The 26,222-nt window shown below is 40.4% G+C and overlaps 1 protein-coding gene across 3 annotated transcripts in view; it reads right to left on the bottom strand.

Annotated features, from left to right (window-relative positions):
- Positions 1 to 26,222, bottom strand: part of LIFR (LIF receptor subunit alpha) — a 120,553-nt gene that overhangs the window by 44,341 nt on the left and 49,990 nt on the right. For all 3 annotated transcript variants that reach the window (XM_032213074.1, XM_032213073.1, XM_032213075.1), the window contains exons 3-9: positions 19,198 to 19,321; positions 14,316 to 14,473; positions 10,295 to 10,458; positions 8,027 to 8,201; positions 5,241 to 5,531; positions 2,679 to 2,808; positions 1,010 to 1,176 (exon numbers count right to left, since the gene is read on the bottom strand). In XM_032213074.1, coding sequence (XP_032068965.1) covers positions 1,010 to 1,176; positions 2,679 to 2,808; positions 5,241 to 5,531; positions 8,027 to 8,201; positions 10,295 to 10,458; positions 14,316 to 14,473; positions 19,198 to 19,321 — 1,209 coding nt within the window. The remainder of the gene's footprint in view (positions 1 to 1,009; positions 1,177 to 2,678; positions 2,809 to 5,240; positions 5,532 to 8,026; positions 8,202 to 10,294; positions 10,459 to 14,315; positions 14,474 to 19,197; positions 19,322 to 26,222) is intronic.

Genomic DNA, 26,222 nt, shown 5'->3' with positions numbered 1-26,222 from the left:
GCTGTTGCAGTGGAGAAAACAGGAACAACCTGAATGTGATAGGGAAAAGGGATGATACTAAAATATATCAGAAATTTATTAGATTTATATCCTGCCTTTTATTCAGGAGCTCAAGACAGAATTCACAGTGCTGTCTTCTTCTACTTTTCACCACCAACAACAACCACCACCATTGAGGTAGGTGGGATAAGAAGCAATGAGTGTCTCAAAATCACTCAATGAGCTTCCACAGCTGAGGATGGACTCAAAGTTGGCTCTCCCTATTTGTACATTCAACACTTTGTCTATTAAACCACACACATACGCATACATAAACACACACATACACACACATACACAGAGAGATACACACACAGGGGAGAAGGGGGAGGGGGAGGCAAAGAAGAAGGAGAAGGATGAGAAGGGTGAAGGCCAGAGGTAGTATTCAGCAGGTTCTGATCAGTTCTGGAGAACTGGTAGTGGAAATTTTGAGTGGTTTGGAGAACCAGTAAATACCACCTCTGACCTGCCCCGCCCCCCATCCGTTCTCTGCCTCCCGAATCCTAGCTGATCAGGAGGGAACGGGAATTTTGCAGTAACCTTCCCCTGCCATGTCCACGAAGCCATGCCATGCCCACAAGCCATGCCACACCAAGCCATACCCATACAACTGGTACTAAAAAAAAATGAATCCTACTGTGGGAGAAGGGAGAAGGGAGAAAGGAGGAGGGAGATGAAGAAGGAGAAGAAGGAGAGGGAGGAGGAGGAGGAGGAGAGGGAGGAGGAGGAGGAGGAGGAGGAGGAGGAGGAGGAGGAGGAGGAGGGAGGAGGAGAAGGAGAAGGAGAAGAAGAAGAAGAAGAAGAAGAAGAAGAAGAAGAAGAAGAAGAAGAAGAAGAAGAAGAAGAAGAAGAAGAAGAAGAAGAAGAAGAAGAACCTCCTATAAATGGAACACCTCTTTTCCATGGCAGATAAATAAAACTTCAATTTCTTTTAAAGGTTTTTCACCAGAGCACAGAGGAAAAATCTCACCTCTATGCCTAATATCAATTAAGAGGGAAGCTTCTGCTTGGCCAAGATGACTGGAAGCATGTAGTGTGAAGTTGTATTCTGTTTGGTCCTTCAGGAGTGTAAAATTACAGCGATAATGTTTACAATGTAGCCTATCAAATGCACATGACATATTTTTCCCAGAGTTTCTGAAAAGTTAGGGAGAAATTGTGATTAAAACGGAGAAAACATCTCATAGAAAAGGTCAGATAAACCACAGTCATGCAGTGATTTCAGTGGAGAAATAAGTTGACTCAAAACAACCAGATGTCTTTATATAAACCATATCTTGTTGGCCCCTCTGTTTTCTACTCCAGATCAGCCCTGCTATAAGTAGGGAAAGGAAACTGGCTTTCTGCCAGGGGAAACTTCTGGGGGGGAGGGGAGGAATGGCTAGGATCTTCAAAAGCTGGACAAAATTTTAATCTTTTAATTTGAAGATACCCTAAGGATTTTCTTCTCTGTCTACTTTCCATCCTCTAAGGAATTCCATCCTTATCCCACATCAGTTACTGTATTTCTTTCACCATTTATCTTATTATCATCAACTGATTATAATGGTAACAGTAACAGATTTGGAAGGTCCTCTAGTCCAATCCCCTGCTCACGCAGGAGACCTGTACTAGGGATTTGAACTGCAGAACTGTCGACCTTTCTGATCAGCAAGCTCAGTGTCTTAGCTACTGAGCTGTGTGAATGGGGGGGTTCCTTAGTGCCCTCTGCGCTTGGTTGTCCTCCTGAAGATGTAATGAAACATTTGCAAGAAAACAGCCAAGCTCAGAGAGCACCAAGGACCCCGCATTTCGATCCTCAGCTACCAATATTCTCCTTTATCAATTTGGAAATGTCAAGTCCAATTTGCCTCTTGAAAAAGCACCGTTGGGAAAACCATGATCTGGACGACTGAGAATCTCCAATTTGAGACAGAATGGCTGGCCTAAAAGACAGCGATTTTCCATGGCTGAGAGTAGAATTCAACCTAAATCAACCTCTTAACTACTACACTAGATAGGTGCACACTCCTATTAGGCCATCATAGGCCATCATGGAAAACCAAAAGGCATAAGATACTGTATATGGCCATTTATAATTAGTAGCTCTCCAAAGACTTATCCCATTGGGTCAACAGGGGTGTCAAACTCAAAGTCCAGGGGCTGGATCCGACCTGCAGGTGCTTAGATCTGGCCCATGGGGCCACCCTGGAAACAGTGAAGGATCTGGCCTGTAGTGCCTCTGCCAGTGAAAATGGAGTTTGGGAGGGTCCATTTTGCTGGCAGAGGGTTGCAGGAGGCCATCACAGCCAAAAACGGAGCTTAGGAGCCCATTTTCTCTGACAAAGCATTCGGGCCACCACAGGTGACCCCGACATGAGTGACATTGAGCTAGCCATGCCCACCCTGGCCACTCCCACTCTACACACACACACAAGGTCAAACACAACCCTGATGCAGCCCCCAATGAAATTGAGTTTGACACCCCTGATCTACAATCTAACCACACATATAAAGAAATGACAAGTTTATCTGAATAACTTTTGTACCAAGTATGTCTCTCTCACGCACACATTGTGTGCTTGTGTGTGTGTGTGTGTGTCTGTGTGTTTGTGTGTCTGTGTGTGTTCTCCTACTTTAAAAAGTACATGAAGACATACCCTTCAAATAAGGCATAATAGGTTCTTCTTGGGCCACAGAATAAGGTGGGCCTTTTCTCCTGCCAGTGGCATCCTATTTCCTTAAAATTCTGTGTTTCACAAGTTAAATTTTGGGGGACACCCGGAGGATCTATAGTAACAAATAGGAGAGAAGAAGTGTTACCTATAAGTACATATCGGTTGAACCTACCATTTCAACAATAATTCAATAAGGAAATTAATATAAAAAGATCCATTGCTACCACACACACAATTTAGCTCACATGAAAAATGTGACAAATGACTACCATACTGTCTAATTATAGAACTGACCCCACCAAAATAGGCTCTTTCACAGCCTTGTTCGTTTTACAGTAGAGCCAATTTTTGGAAACTCAAGAGTTTGCTTCCTTTCAGATGTCGTTGAACTACAACTTACAGAATGACCAACCAGTTTGATAACTGAAGCTGAAAGTCTCAACAAATATGTAGGGTGGCGCAGTGGTTAGAGTGCAGTACTGCAGGCCACTTCTGCTGACTGCTGTCTACCTGCAATTTGGCGGTTCAAATCTCACGAGGCTCATGGTTGACTCAGCCTCCCATCCTTCCGAGGTAGGTAAAATGAGGACCCAGATTGTTAGCGGCAATATGCTGACTCTGTAAACAGCTTAGAGAGAGCTATAAAGCACTCTAAAACGGTATACAAGTCTAAGTGCTATTGCTATTGCTATCTTGGGTAACAGTATTGATTTACTTGTAGCTCAGATAGTCCTTAACCAATGCTCACAGTTAGGACTGGAATTTCATCTGCTAAGCAATGGAGTTGTTAAACAAGTAATCATGTGACTAGAGCCAATTTTTTTTTTTACTATGGTTGTTAACCAAATCCAACTTCCACCATGGATTTTGCTTGTTAGAAGCCAGCCAGGAAGTCATAAATTGCAATCATCTGACTGGAGGATACTGCAGCCATCATAAATGCAAGCTCATTGCCAAATGTCCACAAGATTGCAAGGCTGGTACGGTTGTCCTAACTTTGAGGATAGGTCTTAAAGTCACATTTTCAATGCTGCCATAATTTAGGACCATTGTTAAGCTAATGGTCCTCTGTCAAGGGCTACCAGTATAACAAGAATGATTGTGAAACCAACTTTCAGCTGCATCACTGAAGCTTTAAAACAGGGGAACTGTTGGGAACCAGGCGGTGCAAGCATGCGAATCTCGATTTGCACAAGCCATTGGGGCCATTCCTGAAAATACGTATATTTTCTTGGAGGGAGAGGAGTACAAAAGTGGTACCAAGAAGTATCAAAAACGTTAGCTTTTCCTGAATTTCAGCAGAAAATTGAGATCAAATCAAAATAAGCCACTGTCTGCCCATTTGGGACGGAGGGTGAATGAGTTTGGATGGGTAAAGCTGGCATGCCAAATGTTTTTGAAAATTGTGGCCATCACTAGACAAGTTTCCACTAATTGATTTTAATTTTACATACTGACCAGTTCAGGGCCAAAATATCTAAAGGAATATTTTTTTTCCTATGTCATCATCCCCTTTTTATGACCCCACAATCCCTTACCGGCCGGATGCCCGGCCTGTCGCCAATGCGGAATTTTATTCAGCAGATAAACTCTCATTGTGTCCAGAGAGAAATATTTGCCTCTATCTGGGATCGAGCTCACGGCCTCCTGACTGTGAGGTGAGAGCTCTCCCTCTAGGCCACAGCATCACTCTAATATTTTTTCCTATATTATTACATCTCGTGAAATAATTTGATCCTTTTCACTAGTGCTCTTTTCAAAGCCTTTGCTAAATGTAGAAAGTCTTTCCCACTGTAGAGTTCCGTGCTAGGATAGTATTTTGACAGAAACGTGCTTGGGATCTGCATTGCTGTTTTCAATGATAAACCTTTCAGTTTTTCAAATTATTTGAGAGTTGCATTTTGAAATGTAAGTGTAGGAGATGACCATGCTGAGCCTGAGGGGAGGGGCCAAATACATCATCAATCTCAAATCCTTTTACGCCCTCAAGAGATCTAAGTCCAGCCCACCTTGAATTCCATTGACTCATATCTACCGCTAACTCACTTTGATTGTTAGCAGTTCAGATTCTTGTAGAGAGCTTTAGCATACAATAAACCTATTTATTAATTTGAACTGCCTGGAGAGATTCTGTGCTTGACAGAAAGATTCATACATAGAAAGTAGCTTTTACATATTCATTTTATTTATTTCATTTCTCCTTTTATTATTTTCAGCAACTTTTTAAAATCATCTTTGTCATTCACCCAAATTGTTTACCCATGCATGGATCTACCGTGTTTCCCTGAAAATAAGACAGTGTCTTGTTTTCTTTTGACCCTCGAAATAAGCACTTGGCCTTATTTTGGGGGAGGGTTTATTACTTTTGAGGTGCAGGAGGTGGCGAGTGTGGTCACCTCATGGCTGCTGCTGTGTTGCAATAGTTTTGGGGAGGGCTTATTTTAGCGCATGCACTCAAAAGCCTAATTGGACTTATTATCTGGGGAGGTCTTATTTTCACGAGAACAGGGTACCATAAAATGTAAGGAAAACATTAGCACTTACATCCCACAAATAAAACCGTTCCAGTGAAAGACTTTTTCTTTGTATCTTTATTTTGTACTTGACACCAGCCATTAACATTAGAACTGTTGTCAGAAATAACATTTTGCACAGAGATTGTCATGCTCCAGTTGGTGAGTGGGGCAACCTCACACTTCAGAGTTGTGCACGAAGCATAATTAATTTCGAGTAAAGTGTATCCATCTTGATATACGCAGCAGAAAGTCACGTTGGAACCGACCGCCACTACTTTATCTATAGGGTACATTTTTGGGATTTTGTTTGGGGGACTTCCTGCAACAGAAAGACAAGACAGGAAAGAATCGGCAACATTGATTATTCAGCAGATTCAGCTGCACACAACAATCCATTTACAGGCCCAGCCTCTGTGGAATTAGAGCCACTGAGCTATAATCTCCATCACAATGGAAGGGAAGCACAACAGAACCCAGGTGCCTTTGAGAAGATACACTTAAACTAACAGTATTAATTAAAATTACTTGTCCTGGGAAAAAAAAAAACCTCAGAAAAATAGAGATAACAATTCTGGATGTGAAAACAAACTAACCTCACAAAATTTAACCCTGGAACTTAAGGAAATTTCCTTTCAGTGAGAACAACTAATCAGTGGAACAACTTGACTCCAAAAGTTGAGGGTGCTCCAACACTGGAGGTTTTTAAGAAGAGATTGGACAACTATTTATATGAAATGTTATAAAATCTCCTGCTTGAGCAGAGGGTTGGACTAGAACACCTCCAGGGTCCCTTCCAACTCTGTTAGTCTCTTATATTCTTTTACTCTAAAGATTTCCAACATTCTTGTCCCAAAGACCCAAATTTTGAGAACGGCTCAGAGGTGAGTTTCTGCTGGTTCACCCCAGATCAGGCAAACAGGTAGTACCGGCGGCAGGAGGCTCCTCCCACCCACTCGAACGCTTCTGCGCATGCACAGAAGCATTGCATGAGCGCATGCGAGCGAACTGGTAGTAAAATAAATTGAAACCCACCACTGGAACAACTGTTTCACAAAATGCCAGAAGATACATGAAATCATATCCATCATTCCCTTTAACCTCTCAAGATGCTCTCTACTTCTTCATCTTACAGTTGAATTGTTTCTGGCAAATGGGCATACTTCTATGCAGATCACTGGTTGACAACTCTCTATCATTCTTATCTTCTTGGAATGTCTCCAGGTAAGTGTGGGGGCCATTAAAACTCTTGGAAACAGAAAAGATGATTGGTTCATCATCCCCTTTCCATTCATTGTCCACCCTCCCTCCCTCTCTCTAAATTAAAATAATCTAAAAAAACAACAACAACAGCAACCCAAAATAAAATCAGATGGAGCATTGACTTGATAGGCACCAAGGGACCCCATAGGTGCCATACTGGGATCCAGGCTCAGCCACTCAACAAGGCAACAATAACAGCTGCTGATTGTACCACCTGCTATGAATACATCTTGTAAACACCTAAAGGAGGCTCCAGGCATTATAGAAAAATACTGCTCATTTTTCAACCTAAACAGAACCACAGAGACATATGGCTCTGTACTACAAGAGAAGACAACATGTGGCACTCCTTTTAACTTCAACCCTACAGGTAGCAAGGCATGGCATTATGGTTGTACATTGTTGTGGACATAAGTTGAGGCATTATGTGATTTTTACAATGATCATAACTTTATGATCACTGTTCCAGTGGTGGGTTGCAAATATTTTTACTACCGATTCAAGCACACGCTACTGCGCATATTACACTCTGCGCATGTGCAGAAGAGTCCAGGTGGATGGGCGGGGCCTCCCACCGCCGCTACCAGTTCGGCCAAACTGGGAGCAACCCACTACTGCATTGTTCTTTTCACTAAGTGAACATAGTGATTATTAAACAAACATGGCAGTTGCTAAGTAAATCCATTTTCCCCTATGGATATTTTTTGCCAGAAAACAGAAGTAAACTTCAGAAACCAGCAAAAGAGAAATGACATAATTCAGGGTCACATGATGGAGGGGATGTTGCAAATGGCTGTAAAGATGAACTAGCTGTCCACCACCCAAAATATGATCACATGACTGTGGATGTATGTGTGTGGTCATTGAAACTCTGAAAACAGGTGGTAAATAGTTCCGGGGAGCTCCATTGTAACTTTGAGTTCTCATTAAGTGACTAGTCATAGGTCAAGGAATGCCTATATTAGTCTTTCTTCTTAGGACCACTGGAAAACCTTAACAATAACTTGAGGGCCATATATTTTCTACTTCAGCAACAGTGTTTCTAGAAGGTCTATGATTTGTTGTTGTTTTGTGCTATTAAAATTGACAGTTAGGGAGAAAACTAAACATATAATCTAATCCAAAACTCCCTTCTACTGTTGAAACCAGTATCTGTAACCTGCTGCTTATGATTGAGGATATCATAAACAGCCATCAATATTAGTAGCTATTGACTGCTGATCCACCATAAATCTGCCCCTGGGAAAACGGGCTTTTGGAGGTTCCGTAAATCTGAAAACAGGCCTGTTTTCTGCCCCTGGAGGGCCTCCCGAGCCCCGGGGGAAGCAGTTTCTGCCCTCCCAGAGGCTCAAGGAAAGCCTCTGGAGTCTGGGGAGGGTAGAAAATGCCCCCCCCCCATTATGTAGAAGGCAGGCATGGCCACGCCCACCATGGCCACGTCCACCCAGCAACCGGGCAGTGGACCCGTTGCTGCAATTTTTGAAGCCCACCCTTAGGAAGTTTGATAAGAGACTCTTCTTATTCCAAAAGTTGGGCTCAATCCCATCTTCTTACCCGTAACGTTTACAAGTGGACTCCATTCACTCCACATCTTCCTTCCAGCAAAAGTTTTCTCATTAAGAAAACAGCGAATCCTAAAGTAGTGAATGGTGCAATTAAAAGGCAGATCTGATGTCCATTCCCAGCGACGGAGAGTGTCTTTGTTGCCAACTGATGTGTTATAGGTCTCCTGAAAACGCAAGATTTGTTCCAAATTTATGTTATTTACCAAACCTACTAATCACTGCACATGCGCAAGACCAGAATTTAGACAAAAAGAAAACTATATTAATGTTCATTGTATTCATGCAGATTTCCCCATCTTTTCCCACCCCCATTGTATTGATCCTGGGATAGGGGGTGATTAAAAGAATCATATTGAATTAGAATATTGATATTATTCCAGATATTTAGGAACAATTTTTGGAAATGCGTGATCCTTCCTTTTGAGGAAAAGGTAGCATTTTCTGCTAGTCAAAGGATGAAGATGTATGTATTATTATGCAGAGATTTTGTGATGTTCTACAATAATATTTTTTACTAACTATTTTATAGTAGAATGTAATAATTCTTAGTAAACCAGTGACTATTGATAAATATAGTACGTAAGATATTATTTCCCTTCTCTCTCTTTCTTAGTTTTATTATTTCCCTCGAATTTTTATTTCTTTTTGTGCGTGTTTATGTGTCGTTGTTGTTTTAAGTTTAATGGGGGGGGGATTATCTGGGAAGGTTAGTGTACTTACTTGTCATTTCTTTTGTAATTTCTAAAGAAAATTAAATAGTTTTAAAAAAAATAGCCTGCCCCTCACCATTGAACCTCTCGTTTTAAGATTGCTATTTTATGCAAGCATAAAGACGAGGTGGCGCAGTGGTTAGAGTGCTGTATTGCAGGCCACTTCAGCTGACTGTTATCTGCAGTTCAGTGGTTCTAATCTCACCGGCTCAAGGTTAACTCACCCTTCCATTCTTCCGAGGTGGGTAAAATGAGGACCCAGACTGTGGGGGCGATATGCTGACTCTGTAAACCACTTAGAGAGGGCTGAAAGCCCTATGAAGCGGTATATAAGTCTAACTGCTATATTACTATTGCTATATTCCTTCATCCTTTTTATTCTTGCAGGTTTCTGTGCTGCAAGTTAAAGAGATTATTTTAAAGAGGTTCTTTATTCTAACACATCATGCTAAGCCATGGCTTGTTTTACTGTGGGTTGTATAACAACCCAGAGTAACTTGGTTCACATATAATATTAAGCAGTACATCTTGGTTAATAAAGAATACTGACTGTTTCGTCCATTGGTTTAAATCTAAAACCAGTTATGTCTCACCATATATGTGAACTCATGCAGCACGATGAAAGTTTCTGCTTGATGTCCCAAAAGTGTTTTTTTTTTCCCTCAAAAGGCAACTGGACATTTTTCTTTGAAGGCATTTCGCTTCTCATCCAAGAAGCTTTTTCAGCCTTTTGCAATTTCCTCCCTAACCTTCACTGTAGAGCTGAAGAAGCTTCTTGGATGAGAAGTGAAACATCGTCAAGGAAAAAATAATCCAGTTGCTTTTTTGGGAAAAAGCATTTTTGGGAGAATCATGCTCTGGATAACTGAGGCTCCATAGACCAGTGTTGGTGAACCTTTTCAGCACCAAGTGCCCAAACCAGGATGCACGTGCATGCACCGGAGCACCAGAAACCCACACTGGCCAACTGGTTTTCACATCTACCACAAACCCAGTTGAGTCCAGTTGACCAACACATCCATATGTCCTGGCCACCTGGTCTTTGGGTTTCTGGCACTTTGGCACCTGCGAAGAACAGCTAGCAATGGCATGCATGCCCACAGAGAGGGCTCTGCGTGCCACAGGTTCGCCATCACAGCCATAGACCTCTGCTTGATGATGGGAGAAGTCATCATCAGGACCCCTGAAGGGCACATGACTGCAGAAGGCCACTGCAATCATTGTGCCCCGGGTCTCACTATAATTTTCCAATATTTCAAAGCTGCTCTAATTCCATTTCACTGGTTTGCTGGCTTATAGTGGTAATTGCCTTGCAATGTCTTCCTTAACTTCATTGCTTTTTATCATCAGCTTCTTTAATGATTAAACTTGCTTTTATTGATGATTGTCCAGCTCAAGTTGCTCAAGATCAGTCTCTTTGATTACAATTGTCAGTTGAGAATGGGGTCAACTATTCTCTTCTGCTAGAGACCATCGGGTTACACAAACACACAGACACACGCACCCACACACACACAAATAGAGAGGTGCAAAGGCAGACAACTTACTAGTGCTACTTCCTCCATTGGATCTTTACGCAGAATCTGAATTTGCCAACTAGAATCAATTTGGTATTGAAAAACTGATCCGCCATCATACCATTCCAGAATTGCTGTGTCAGCTATATAATCTCTAGCCACTCCATGAATTTGAGGCATCTGAGGAACAAATACTGGATGGAAGAAAGAAGGTTAATTGGACTCAGAATTACTGAATGTCAATAAGTGTTTTGAACAGATAGTCACTTCCTTCATTATATAGTCACTAATCCACTTTTCTTCTGCATCAAGGAACTTTTTAAAATCCGGTGAAAATAACTATTCTACCAAACTTTCTTTTACAGTACTGATTTCATCAAAGGCGAATTTATAACATGAAAAAGTTATAAATTGACAACTTTTTTATAAAGTGATAATATTGTTATGCGCTGTGGTGGCGCAGTGGTTAGAATCCAGAACTGCAGGCTACTTCTGCTGACTGCTGGCTGACTGCAGTTCAGCAGTTCGATTCTTACTGTCTCATGGTTGACTCAGCCTTCCATCCTTCCAAGGTCGGTAAAACGAGGACCCACATTGTTGGGGGCAATATACCGACTCTGTAAACCACTTAGAGAGGGCTGTAAAGCACTGTAGAGCGATATATGTCTAAATGCTACTGCTATTGACAAGTGTAAATGGTTTTACTGGAAATTGAATTTACCAGTGTATTCTCTAACCACAGGCTAATAAGAAAACAATAATAACAACAATAATATTATTTTGCCACAATCTTATGTGTACTTTTGTTTTTAACTTTAACTAGATTGCACTGAAAGATCACAACTGTAGTCAGGGCTTCACACCGAATACTTTAATTCAGGAGTCATGCTCTCATGAAAAAAACTGAACATCAAATCTTACTATTTTAAACTGCAAGATAATTTCACGTTCTCATAAAATTGGAAGGTTTCCTAAGACATAAACAGCCAAATTATTATGAAATACTGTGGGAAATTACTGTCTGGCTGAATTCCAAAATAGAACATCATCTCTAATCTACCCTCTACCACTGCCTTCTCAAAATGGAGAAAACTCCCTTTCCATTTTATAAATAGGAAAAACAAGCAAAATTTATAACAAAAAACCAAAGCTTCCAAAACTTGAAAACAGGATATATGTATTCTGAAAAATATCAGTACATATGTACACAGAGAAATCATGTAACGTGCTATGTTATATGTAGAAATTATATGAAATAATTTCATTCATGCATCACCTTAGATGTCTTCCTATATAACATACAGAAAGAACCAGCGGATCAGAAATAGATATTTTGTTATTGGCCAAGAATAGTCTCATTTAGTGTCCTGAACCTCTGCAGATAGCATAAAGGAGTCACAACATGTTATACTAGTATTCAGCTGCCCTGATCATCAGTGAAGAAAGCATAAAAAATCTCAAGTGGAATCTAGACCTTCGGATTAGAAAATCCTTACTCTCTCTTTCCAACAATTTTATCTGGATTACTTCACATCAAAGTTATTTAAAAAAACAATTAACTTTACTGGAAATGATCCCCCCCTCCATTTTATTAATGTGTAGCAGAAGGAAATAATAATAATAATAATAATAATAATAATAATAATAATAATAATAATGGCAATGAAACAATGGAGAACTGAGTTGGCAGTAGGGAATGAGAGCTACGGAATGGTTAATATCAAGCGAGGAATTTTCCAGGGTGATTCACTTTCACCTCTTCTCTTCATCATCGCAATGATCCCACTATCAGTAATCTTAAAAAAAATGAAATTAGGCTACCAAACAGCCAAAAAAGCTGAAAAAATTTCGCATTTACTATATATGGATGATTTGAAACTCTATGGAAAGTCAGAAATAGAAATCCAATCATTGACAAATACAGTCCGAGTATTCAGCACCGATATTTCAATGCAGTTTGGCATGGAAAAATGCGCCACTGTATCCATAAAAAGGGGCAAAATCACTGCATCTGAGGGAATTGAAATGCCCAATGGCCAACTAATTAAATGCAAAGAAAATGAAGCCTACAAATACTTAGGCATTCTGCAGTTGGATAACATCAAGCATGGAGAAGTAAAAACTATTGTCAGACGAGAGTACACCAACAGAGTTAGGAAAATTTTGAAATCTAAATTGAATGGTGGAAATACAATCAAGGCCATAAATACCTGGGCAATACCAGTTATAAGATACACAGCTGGCATAGTTAACTGGACACAAGCTGATTTGGACCTTTTGGACCGAAAAACCAGGAAACTAATGACAATGCACTACAGTTTACATCCACGTGGTGATACTGATAGACTATATCTGCCCCGAAAATCAGGTGGCAGAGGATTATTACAAGTGAAGCAAACAGTTGAAGAAGAAAAACATGCACTGGCTGATTATTTAAAAGAAAGTCAAGAACATCTATTAATCGAAGTAAAGAACAAAAATCTACTGAAGGCCCAACAGACAAAACAAGAATATAGAAAAGATGTGATAAAATCAAGAATGGAGAGTTGGCAGAACAAAGCACTGCATGGTCAATTTCTGGAAAAAATAAAAGATAAAGTGGACAGTGAACAAACTTGGTTATGGTTAACAACAGGCACATTAAAGAAAGAAACAGAGTCACTAATCCTGGCTGCGCAAGAACAAGCTATCCGCACAAATGCCATTAAGGCCAAAATCGAAAAATCCTCTGATGATGCCAAATGCAGACTTTGCAAAGAAGCTGACGAAACTGTTGATCACATACTCAGCTGCTGTAAAAAAATCGCGCAGACTGATTATAAATTGCGGCACAATTCAGTAGCACAAATGATCCATTGGAATTTGTGCAAAAATTATAATATTAAAACAGCAACAAACTGGTGGGAACATCAGCCTGAAAAAGTCACCGAAAATCAGATGGTCAAGATCTTGTGGGATTTCCGTATACAAACCGAAAAAATACTGGCGCATAATACACCAGACATCACACTGGTTGAGAAAAATAAGGTCACAATCATAGACATCGCAATACCAGGTGATAGCAGGGTCGCCGAGAAGGAACATGAAAAAATCGCAAGATACCAGGACTTAAAAATCGAAATTCAACGACTATGGCACAAACCAGCAGTGGTAATTCCAGTGGTAATTGGCACACTGGGTGCTATTCCAAAAGCACTGGAATTACATTTAAAACAGTTAAAAATTGACAAAATCACCATCAGTCAAATGCAAAAAAGCCGCACTGCTTGGATCTGCACGCATATTACGAAAATACGTTACGACGTCCTAGGCCCCTGGGTGGGGCCCGACTAGTAACCAATGCCAAATCCAGCGAAACAACTGGCCGCTGTGATACAATTGTATAATAATAATAATAATAGATGAATTGATGCAATAGAGCAGGGGTGTCAAACTCAGGGCCCGGGGGCCCGATCCGGCCTGTGGGGTGCTTAGATCTGGCCTGCGGGGCCACCCAGGAAACAGTGAAGGACTGGCCTTCTGGTGCCTCTGCCAGTGAAAACGAAGCTTGGGAGGAAGACAGTCCCGAGCTCCGTTTTCACTGGCAGATGGTTGCAGGATGCCGTCCCAGCTGAAAACAGAGCTCGGGAGCCGGTTTTCAGTGGCTGAGCACTCGGGCCACCATAGGCACCCCTGACACAAGTGATATCAAGCCGCCCACACCCACCCCATCCCCCCAAGGTCAAACATAACCCTGATGCGGCCCTCCACAAAATCAAGTTTGACACCCCTGCAATAGAGATTTAAAACACAATAATCCCAAATTGAATAAGTAGATTTTCTCTGTATTTATTATACATTTCAGGACAAGCTGCACATTATGGATTGCATAAAACATACTTTGATCTAGAAAACGAAATACATGGAGAATTCAGGGTAGTGCTTTACTTTAGACTGCATAAAAAGTTTAATGTAAGCCTGAAGCCCACCTGGACTGATTTTTAGCATTACCCCAAACTCTGCCACTAAATTCCAAACATTCTATTTCTGAACATGGGAAAGGTATACTTACAAATGTCTTTTTCAGGAAGCACAAATTTGTTTTTAGCTAGAGGATTTTTCCCTTCCTCAGCTGAATTGAAGGTGGTGATCTCAATATGCATAAGGTCAAAGACAATCAATTGAAATGTTCCCTTTTTTTCTTTGGTTAATGAACATTGTTTGGCAGAACTGCAGAAAGGGAGAGAGAAAGTTCAGCTTAGCCATTGGAAATCATTTTAAATGACAAAGGTCAGAGGAATTCACAGTATCTTGGTTGAAGACCGAAATGTCTGTCTAAGGTTAAATTAAATAATAAATTAATTTACTAGTGTATTCTCTAATCTTGTGTATGTGTGTGTGTTCCAGCATAACTCTGGAACGCCTTGAACAATTTCAACCAAATTTGGTACATAGATGACTGGAAAAAAATACTGTGGGGGTAAGACACCGGTAACACCCCTCGGGGGGGGGGGGGTGTTCTGTCAAGATACAGCCTGTTGTGCCATAAAATGGCTTCTACTATACAGCGCAATGGAGTTGCCATGATAACGGCTTCACAGTACTCCATAAGGAGGCTCCCTCTGGTAAGGGGGAAAATCCAACATTAGAAATTACGTTTGGTCCAGACATTTCCCTCCTATAAATAAATACCCAGGCAACACCGGGCTAGTCATAGGCTAAAAAGCACGGAAGAGGCTCTCTAGAGAAAGCAGGATATTTTTTTTTCTGTTTTGGTGCTCCTCAAACACATGTATAACAAGAAGGTCAAAATTACAAAAAAAACAACCCTCCCAAACTATTTTATGTGCAAAAGACTTACTGGCAATTACATTACTCCAAGTGCATGGTATATTTAATACAGCGTAACAGAAACCTGGAGTAGAAATGGGACTGAAATGGGTGGAAAAAAATGAAAACTTGAGCCAAATTACAATTTCAACTCTACATATAAATATGTGGATGCATTTCTATAATACTCAACAATTTTTCAAAACAAAGTTCAATTAAAAAGTTAAACTATTCCTTGGTGGCAACATGGTTAGAATGCAGTATCTCAGACTAATTCTGCTGACTTGCCAGCAGTTGGCAGTTAGAATTTTACCGGTTCAAAGTTTAATTGGCTTTCCATCCTTCCCAGATTGGTAAAATGAGGACCTAGATTGCTGTGGGCCAAATGCTAACTCTGTAAACCACTTAGAGAGGGTTGTAGAGCATTGTTGAAGTGGAAAATATGTCTAAGTGCTATTCCTATTGCTATCTTTTTGGAGACCCAAAGATGCTTTTTTCAAGAGGCAACTGGACTTTCTGGTCCAGTTGCCTCTTGAGAACTGAAGAAGCTTCTTGGATGAGAACTGAAACCTCTTTAAAAAAAAGCCAGTTGCCTCTTGAAAAAAGCAACTTTGGGACAACCATGACCTGGATGACTGAGAATCTCCACAAACAATCATTTTGGGCATTTTTTTAAAAACAAAATACACATTTTAAATATTTTCTGAAGATCCATATTTTTATTTCACTTTCATCTAACTTATATTTCTCTGAGCGCTTTTGTATCCTACATTCTAGAACAGTAACCATTTACATATCAGCTCATGCACAGATTGAGAAAGTGCAGGCTTAATGAATTTATTCCAAAACCAAGAACCAAACAATATTCCCTCCATTCCTTTCAAGATGGATGTTGAAGAGCAACTATCCCAGTCAGGAGGAAGAATCAAATGGATAATTTGCTTGCATTTATTACATAAACACAAGAGGAAAAGGTCTTAATTTCCCCCCAGCTTTTGAGCCTGATCCAGCCTTTCTCAGGAGAATCTGCCAGTCTGAGAAAATTCCTGTGAAATAGACATAAAACAATAAAATAACTCATTTGAATTCTACAGTGTTGATCTGTTTGTTCTTGCCTGACAATGGTTTATGATCAGTGGTGGGATTCAGCCAGTTCGCACCTATTTGGGATAACCAGTGTTTAACTTTCTAAGCAGTTCAGAGAACCGGTTGTTGAAAGAAATCTCGTTTTGGTTTTTCCCCCCACTTTACAAGGCTAATCCTGTAAGGAAGGCAGGAAGGAAACTCTGGTGTTGTTTCTAGCCTAATCTTTATTGCCCCACATACAGAAACTGCCCCTCTGGTTAACCCTTATTACACTGTAACAGCTAAGGCGAAGTGCCCATTGAGGTGAATGACATTGAGTTGGTCACACCCACCCAGTCACATGACCCCCCCAAGCCCCGCCTACTGAGCCATTCATTAGGACAGAGAACCGGTTGTTAAATTATTTGAATCCTACCACTGTTTACAATACAACTTTAAAAACAAAGTCGAACCACCATTAAAGTATGGTGTCAAAAATAGAAAATCAGGACAAAATAGCAACAGCACTTAAGAATTATATACTGCTTCGTAATGCTTTACAAAAAATTATCTTTTTAAAAAATAGGGTGAATGAGTGACTTCATTATTGTCTTCCTACTTAGAAAAAAATGTGACAAGCCCAATCTTGATTAAAATTCTAATAATTTGTGTAAGGAAAAATAACACAATTGAAAGAAAAACAGAAAAAAAACCAGAAAAAGTAATTTATAATTCATGCTCTTTGGGAAAGATAACATGTCGTTTTACCCTCAAATCTGCCAAATTAGAAGCAAGTTTTCTCCTGCTGAAAACCGCTTAGCAACAAGACCAAAGGAATTTTTTTTGAAGGCCTAACAGTGGCTTAATACCAAGTAATAGACAATCAAATATTTGGGATATTGGCAGAGGGAAAAAAGAACTTTGGGCAAATTTTGACAAACATAGACTAGCCTAGGTTTTATATCTTATTGAGTGGCTGAGATAACATTTCTTCACCACTGTTGTCTATCCAGAAATGTACAATGGAATTTTCCAGGTACCAAGCATTTTAATGAAAGAATATAACAATGCTTATTGCATGGCAACTTCCTGTTACATATTGAGAAAACTTTCACAGAACAAAATGTTTTATGTGTTATGTCAAGTGCCCTTTGACAGAAGTATTCCGACTGATCTCTTAGAAGAATGTCAAATGCTTCAGTCTGGTGATGTCTATCACGGAATTCTTGGGAAAAGCAGACCACCATTTCCTTCTGAATCCCCATTCTTTGTGGTTGGCACAAAGATCTTACTATGGTTTTAAAGGAGCCAGAGTATGGACATATTTTTTTTAACGATGGTTGCTTCAGAAATTATTACCAAGTGTCTTCATTGTATTTCTTGACAACAGGAAATATATAAGGTAGTTAGTCAGCTCCCTAAGTTTGAAATGTTCCATGAAACTTCCAAGGATTTGCCAGCTGATGTCATTCCTTTCATTTCGGTCAAAATTCTTATTTAAAAACATGGAGATCCTGAACTATAATGTGAATTATTTTGCCTGAATGAAGGCTGATACAGTACAGTTTTAAAAAGACAAGGATTAAACTGATTTAATTCTTAAAATGGGAAGCGAGCAATGTACCAAAAGGACTGTTTTCTTTGTAGAGCCATTTCATTAAGAAGTTCCTCAAGTTAAGATTTGTTCTAAATTTTAAGTCACACTATTTCCAACTTAATCTATTGCATTTTCTACATCATCTTCCCAAAATTGAAGATTTCCAGTTGTGTTGGAGCAACTCTCATCCAAGATAACTTTAGGGCAGGGGTGTCAAACTCAAGGCCCATGGGCCAGATCCAACCCACAGATTGCTTAGATCTGTCCCACGGGGCCATGCTGGAAACAGTGAAGGACTGGCCCAAGTTGCCCTCCTGAGCTCAGTTTTCGCTGGCAGAGGATTGCAAGAGGCCATTGCAGCCAAAAATTGAGCTCGGGAGCCCACTTTCACTGGCAGAGCGCTCAGGCCACCACAGGTTCCCCCGACATAAGTGACAGTGAGTTGGCCATGTCCCCCGCCAGGTCAAACACAAACCCGATGAGGCCCCCAATGAAATTGTGTTTGACACCTCAGTTTTAAGGTATTACAGTATCTGAGGTCTAGACATCTGGAGCAAGCTAGAATGTGGGAAATTTACTTATATTTTCTCCTTCATTCCTGGAGACTTCCTTCAGTAAACCATGCATTAGTAACTTCTGGATTAACTACATGTATTAGAACTATACTGTAGTACGGTCCTTGAAGATAGTTCAGATCTGAAATGCAACTAAAATGTAACTAAAACAAATCCCTTGTCTGTCTTCTGATTCAGTTGAGGAAGACCATTTGCAAGTGTTGTTGTGAATGAAAATACCAGTGGTGATACTATGTGAGGAATGCAGTGCTTTCTATTTCACTATCAGACCTGAGAGATATTTCTAGTGACCATTGGCAGAGGGAAAACATTAATAAGTTTACTTATAAGGCCAAAGCAAACTTGAGAGACCGCCTCCTGCCAATTACCTCCCTACAACCAATTAGATCCCACAGATTAGGCCTCCTCCGAATACCATCCGCTAGCCAATGTCGACTGTCCACCCCTTGTGGGAGGGACTTCTCTGTGGCTGCTCCGGCCCTCTGGAACGACCTCCCCATGGAGATTCGGACCCTCACCACCCTCCAGTCTTTCTGCAAAGCTATCAAGACCTGGCTGTTCCGGCAGGCCTGGGGCTGATGAGTTCCCAGCCCCACTTGAATCGTTACGACTGTTGCGTTGTTTTAATCTGTTTTTTGTATTTGTTTTTGTCTTTGTTTGTTGTTGTATTCCCCCCCTCCCACCTTGTTTGTTAGCCGCCCTGAGTCCCTCGGGAATAGGGCGACATACAAGTGTAATAAACATTGAACATTGAACATTTACTTCTATAGACTCCATTGGTGCTCTGTCTCTAAAGAGCCCTTTCTTAAACCAATTCCAGATATAAATTTAGTACAGCACAGTAAAATATTTGGGAAAGAATTTGCACAAGTTATCAGTATTGTTACCTGGCGTTGTAACAGAATTCATACGTAAGTTTTGAATCGTCTCCAGTATCCGTAGTCCAAGTGCAGACAACATTATCAAGATTGTGCGTTATACATGTCAAGTTCTGAGCCGAATATGAAGAACCTGGAACCACAATTAAAATGTTCATGAACATCCACTATAAAAATCTACGCACTGAAAACTATGAAAGAGCAAAAATTTTCGGCTGCCAAACCAGTAGTAATGATGGCAGGAACCTAGCCTTGAACTGCTTATGTATTATTTCTATGTCTGGAATTATGAAGGTTTTTTTTAAAAAAGATTCATTTTCAGACTGTAAATAAATCAGCTTTTTAGAAAATTAACCTTCATTCTTTAAAACAGAATGAGCACCTCAACATTGATAGTCAGTTTGATCTCGTGATTAAAGCACCAGGGTAGGAACTAGGAGACTGTGAGTTCTAGTCTGCCTTGCTTTCAAAGGTCAAGTCAAGTAGGTTTTATTGTCATTTCAACAATATACAGTACAGTACACAGTGAGACAAAACAACATTTCCCCAGGACCATCAGACAACATAAATAAAAAGTAAAGAACAGAACAAAGGTGACTTTGAGCCAATCACTCTCTCTTAAGCCTTGATGTAAGGCTTAGGACTAATTGGCCAATTCCTGTTGCAACCAATACATGAACATTTGGCTTACCTGAAAAAATAAGTGGTCCCTAAACTTGCAGGAAAAATACTAGGAAGGAAAAAAGACCCTCAATACTAACCAGAGACTTTTATTTTATTTTAAGTTTCCTAAAAAAAATACCCTACTGAACTGAAGTGAAGCATATAACTTAATGGTCAAGAGTTTTTCATTAAATGCAATTGGCATTTAATGCAATTGCAAATTGCACCTTAGGGTGGTTGCATTGTGACCCAAGCAGGATTCCTTCATAAATTCAGCAATACAGGTAGATGCTACTATGCTAACAGTTCCGTATTACCCACCCTGCTGATGAAATGGTTTTCTTTCTTTACCCAATGTATATTCCCACAGCAGATCAAGGTGGAATCATATAGTTTTTGAAGTAGACATATGAGGTAGGTTGAGGTGCCTTTACCAATTTGGTCAATAGTACCCAGAGAAAGAAAAAAAACAAGAAAGTCCAGTTGCCTCCTGAAAAAGCACCTTTGGGGAAACCATGACATGGATGACTGAGAATATCTACAGACTTTTAGCTGTACAATTTGGGATGGATACCCTTTGAATGGTGTGGGAATGGATTTCCAGAGGAAAAAATTGCAGATTACAGGGATCAGGAACATTACTCGGGTGAGCCTGAGGACACAGATTAACCTCCAAGTGATTCAAGGACCTTCTAAAAGGATGCAAATGACCCACTGCCTGCAAGAAATATAAATCCTTCCATTCCCCAATATCTAGTCAGAGGTGAAGAAGCTTCTTGGCTGAGAAGTGAAATGTCTTCAAAAGAAAAAAACAAGAAAGTCCAGTTGCCTCCTGAAAAACCACCTTTGGGTCAGTATCCAGAGAACCTTAGGATCGACTTAGAATCTGGACTGAGTCCTGGTCCAACACTTTACAGTGCCTCTGCAAATGAAAATGGAACTTGGGAGGGCCACATTCAGCCTTCCCATTTTTGCTGGCAGAGGGCTGCAGGAGGATCCCCCCCCCCAGCCTCACCTGGGCCACCACGGGTGCCCCCGAAATGAATGACATCGAGCTGACCATTCCCTCCCTGGCCACACACCCCCAGTCCAAAAAATGAAACACAATCTTGATACAGCCTTGAATGAAACTGAATTTGACACCCCCTAATACACTGGTCACAACCATAATTTGTTCCATAACTTTGGTCGCAGCCTGATTTGGTTGTGACCCGAACCTAACCAAAATTAATGCTGCAGCCACATGTTGTTGTTTGTAAACAAACAACAAGAAATTTGGCACTTACAAAAAACAACAACCCGATTTTGTTGTAGTCAGAAGCATTCATGACCAGAGGTTCTACTGTATAGGGATAAAATGAAGAGAGATTCCCAGTTAAGTAACCATGCATTCTTAGGGGAAAGGAGGGAATAAGTTCACAGGTGGAAAGCCTACTGTGAAATTAGTTATAAAGAAGATACAATAGTCTATTCTAAGCAATATTAAAAAAAAACCTCATAAAAATAAAAATGAAGAATCAAAACATGCTATCACAAAAAAGCAAACATTCTGGCTGATGATCTTGTTGCGGCACAAGCCACAAACCACGGAACCATAAACCACACACAGTTGCATAAAAGTAAAACACAGGAAGTATTTTATAATCAACTTTATGTGAACTCTCTGAATGTCAGAAACTCTTGCATATTTCATGTTAATAAAGGCAAGTGGAAAGGCTGTTAAGACTGGGCTGTTTTCCCAGGTCTTTGGTTCCTCTGCTAAACAAATAATTCCCTCACCACTGTCAAACTATTCACTAAGGCTGCATTACTATTACTATTAATCTTCTCATTATTCCTATCACCCATCTCCTCCCACTTATGACTACAGGACTGTAACTTTGTTGCTTGTATCCTTACGATTTATAGTGATATTGATTGTTTCCTCACTGCTTATTTGTACTCCATGACTATCATTAAGTGTTGTACCTTATGATTCCTGACAAATGTATCCCTTCATGTCTTTTTATGTATACTAAGAGCTTATGCACCAAAGACAAATTCCTTGTGTGTCCAATCCCCCTTGGCCAATGAAGAATTCTATTCTATTCACATGAGTGGAGTCTAAATTATTCGTTACAATCAGGGGTGGGCTTCAAAAATTTTAACAAGGGCTTCACTGCCCAGTTGCTGGGTGGGTGTGGCCATGGTGGGCGTGGCCATGGTGGGTGTGACCTAATCAGCCTTCTGCACCACGGTGGGGGAAGGGGCATTTTATAAAAATATTTTGCCACAGTTGTTAAGTGAATCACTGCAGTTGTTAAATTAGTAACATGGTTGTTAAGGGAATCTGGCTTCCACATTGACTTTGCTTGTGAAAGGTGATCACATGATCTCAGGACACTGCAATGGTCATAAGTATGAAACAGTTGTCAAGCATCTGAATTTTGATCACATGATCCTAGAGGTGTTGCAACGGTTATAACTGTTAAAAACGGTCATAGGTCACATTTTGCAGTGCCGTTGTAACGTCAAACAGTTACTAATGAACTGTTGTAAGTTGAGGACTACCCGTATTATATGAATTTCATTTCTCATAATTCCAAGCTAGCATAGAAAGTTACTTTTAAAAGATTATGGTTCTCTGGCGAGAGGTGGTTGAGTTTTTCATTGTCCCCCTGCTCTTTTGAGTCACCAACATCAATGCTTGTTTCTGCTATCAATCAGTGAACATCAACATAAATTCCCCTTTTATGACTCTCATCCCGTAACTAATTAGGGGTAGAGTTGGGGTAACTGGACGCTGCTGAGCGTTTACTGGCTGGATGCCCTTCCTGATGCCATGTGGAGTTCGCAGCAGATATTTTTTTCTTTTGCGCCTGGAGAGAGCGCAACTACCTGCTGCTACCTAGGATTGAACTCTCAACTTTTTGAACGAGAAGCGATTAGCTTCACCGCTAGGCCACGACAACCCTCTACTGAACATCAATGTGATGGTTGGAATTACAAGAGATAATATGCCACAATTCGACAGCCTGTAACTCATGTTGCAGTGGGAAGATCAAGAAAACCAAACCATAAAGGACTCAAGCAATAGGCAATAATAAACCATTTCCATATTGTTGCCAAGAAAGCTACATAGATTTTTCACAAAATATCTTCTGCACTCAAGCTCAGCTCAAAGGAAACTTTCATTTAAAAATATAGGAGGACATAATGTGCTAACCATTGGCCTCCGTGTAACAGTGGAATTACTTTTTTTTTCAAATCTCCATGCTCCCCTCCCTTTTAATTTTATTTTTAAAACATGAAGAAGAAACTGGTGCGAAAACAAAATCAACTAGGCTAAGAAAAGATGTATTCAAGCAGGAAATTCACTTGGGAGAGGGGTGTGGACTTCTCTTCCAGCTCCACGAACAAGCCAAAAATAATGTTATTTTTCCTTCACAATCCTAAGCCCGAGCAAAATTAATGTCCAAAATTTGCCATTTCACTGAGTGAAATTTTCTTTTCAATAAAGTAAGACTCCTGACTTTAATACAGCAAGAGATCATCAGCCACGTCAGACCATTTCTCCTATAAAAATTACATATGAAGGCTGGAAAAATATTATAAAAATGTGCATGTTTTGTGTATCTCAAGGAACAGTAAGAGGAAAACTGGCTTGCTAGCTGCTGAGTTAACACTTGGTTTGGGGTTTGTTTGTTTTTTAGTTTTTTGTTTACTTTATGGTCATTGCACCTCGCACAATGAAATTAAATGCCATCTTGAGTGTACATTATAACTATGCAAATAAAACACAAGCACACATCCTTCACATTCTATACAGTTGAATTAAAAACCTCTGATATTGCATTAATATTGCACTATACAGTAGAATTCAATATAGTTACTGCTCTGGAACAGAAGCTGTTTTCCCAGCCTATTTGTCCTTGTTTTTATTATCCTGTACCGTCTGCCGGAGGGTAATAGTTCAAACAATGAGATGAGATGGATCTTTAAGAATGTTTTGAACTTTCTTAAGGCAGCAGGATCTATAAAGCTCTTCCAAAGAGGGGAGAGGGCAACCAATGATCCTCTGATGTTATGATGTTAACCCTCTGGAACGCTGTCCTATCTGCCACTGTGCATTTGGCAAACCATACATAGGCGCGGTAAGTTAAAATACTCTCTATAGTGCAGCGGTAGAAGGTCACCAGCATTTTTTCATTCAGTTTCCTGAGAAGTCTCAGGTAGTATAATCTTTGCTGGGCCTTCCAGTTCAGAGGCTGGTAGATTCGAAATCCTATAACAAATGTAGACTTGTCAGGAATTCTTAGCAGCCAGCAGTGTTCCCTTTTCTTCTTCTAAATAAGATTGCAAAGCACAGTAAAGTTAGTTCCTGTATCTCAAGATCCACTAATCAAGTTCTGGACTATGCAAAGCATGGCTGGAGGGAGCCTCCTAATGTTATTGCCTGAGGAAGTGTAGCCAACACAAAGTACTAATTCATTCTGTGGATAGGCATTGCCCTCTGGAATGCAGGGCAACATGCAAATGCCAAACAAAGCAGGGAGTGAGCCAGAAAAGCTATGACTTTTGTTTTGTTTAGAAAGTGGGGGGGTGAGAAAACAGCCAATCCCACACAATTTATTATGGTGATAAACAATCACTTTTAAAAGCAAACTTTAGGAAAAGTATTCCATTGTGAATTTTTATTTGCAAGAATTCAATTAACTGTACTGGTAATCCTCAACAACAGCCCAACATTTCCATTGTTAAGCAAGGCAGTTGTTAAGTGAGTTTTGCTCCATTTCATCACTTTTGCTACATCTATTAAGTAAAGCAACTGTGGCAACAAAGATGATTAGGGGACTGGAGGCTAAAACATAGGAAGAACAGTTGCAGGAACTGGGCATGGCTAGTCTAGTGACGAGAAGGACCAGGGGAGACAAGATAGCAGTGTTCCAATATTTGAAGGGCTGCCACAGAGAGGAAGGGATCAACTTATTTTCCAAAGCACCTGAAGGCCAGACAAGGAATAATGGATGGAAACTGATCAAGGAGAGATTCAACCTAGAAATAAGGAGGAACTTTCTGACAGTGAGAACAATCAACCAATGGAACACTGTAGTTGCTAAGTGAATCATGCGGGTGATAAGAGAATCTGGCTTCCCCCACTGACTTTACTTGTCCTATTGACAATGGTCAGCAGATAGCTGAGAAGGTTACCAATGAAGTTCATATTGGTACAGCGCAACTCTCATAAATACAAGCCAGTTGCCAAGCACCTGAAGTCCATAGATCTTAAAGTTGCCAAGATTGGATATTTATAGTTTAAACAGTATGGCCAATAGCTAGGAATTCTGGGAGTTAAGTTCCAATTCCTAAAAGCTGCAAAGTTAAGAAGATCACAGTAAAGCATGATGGATATTATATCGGAACCCATGTATAACAGAGGACTGAATTCATTTCTTAAGATAACAATAGCCAATCTTCTCAAAGAACAGTCTGTACAAGCAGATGCTGGCTTTAGCCAAACATTTCATAGTATGGATTTTCCCCAAACTGTGGATTATATCTCAGTATATAAAAATTCAAAAGGAAGCTATTAAAATGTTTCCTCTAACTTATTGCCTGACCGCATCACTAGAGATCTAATCTGGGCCACCACAATGAATCACTGGCAATTAAGAATATGGCTCAGTGACTTGGAGGCAGACAATACAGCCTGGTCAAATTTTCAGCAGAAACCTGATCAATTCATCATGGTGTGCCAAATTGTTCTGGGTGTGCATTTCCTCATGGGATTCAAATATCCCTTGTGCAGAATGGGCCAGACATGCTAGTGTTCATGGCTGTAAACAAGTGTTCAGAACCTCCTCTTTTAAAACATAGACCCAGATAGCAGCAGCGAACAGCGGTAGCGATTCCCTGGAACAGCTGATCAGCAGTATTCTGGGAGGCCAATCAACCGCTGATCAGCTGCTTGGTGGCAAAGACTCTAGCATTCCACGGTGCAGATAGCAGACATGGAGGAGGCAGCAAGGCAGTGTTGCCGGTCGGCCAGCCTGTTGATCGGCGGGGCTATGGAAGGCCAAGATCTAGCCGTCACTCAGCTAACTAGTGGTGGGTGCAACAGAGCAGAGCTCTGATGAGCCACGTGCTGGGTTGTGATAACGTGCTGAAGCTCACCAGGCTGTTTGCTGTTTGCTGCAAGGATGCTAGCCAGATGAATACCGGATGGATGCTGGGAGGCAGAGAAATATTTTTTTTCTTGTTTTCCTCCTCTAAAGTTAATGTGTGTCTTATAGTCCAGTGCATCTTATAGAGTGAAAAATATGGTATTTGCATAAACAGAGGCATGCATGTACAGGCAGTCCTTGATTTACAACAGTTCGTTGAGTGACCAT

Source organism: Thamnophis elegans, chromosome 3, assembly GCF_009769535.1.
Source record: "Thamnophis elegans isolate rThaEle1 chromosome 3, rThaEle1.pri, whole genome shotgun sequence".
Classification (NCBI taxonomy): domain Eukaryota; kingdom Metazoa; phylum Chordata; class Lepidosauria; order Squamata; family Colubridae; genus Thamnophis; species Thamnophis elegans.
The sequence above is the reverse complement of the archived record's forward strand: the minus strand, read 5'-3'. Positions and strand labels throughout refer to the sequence as shown.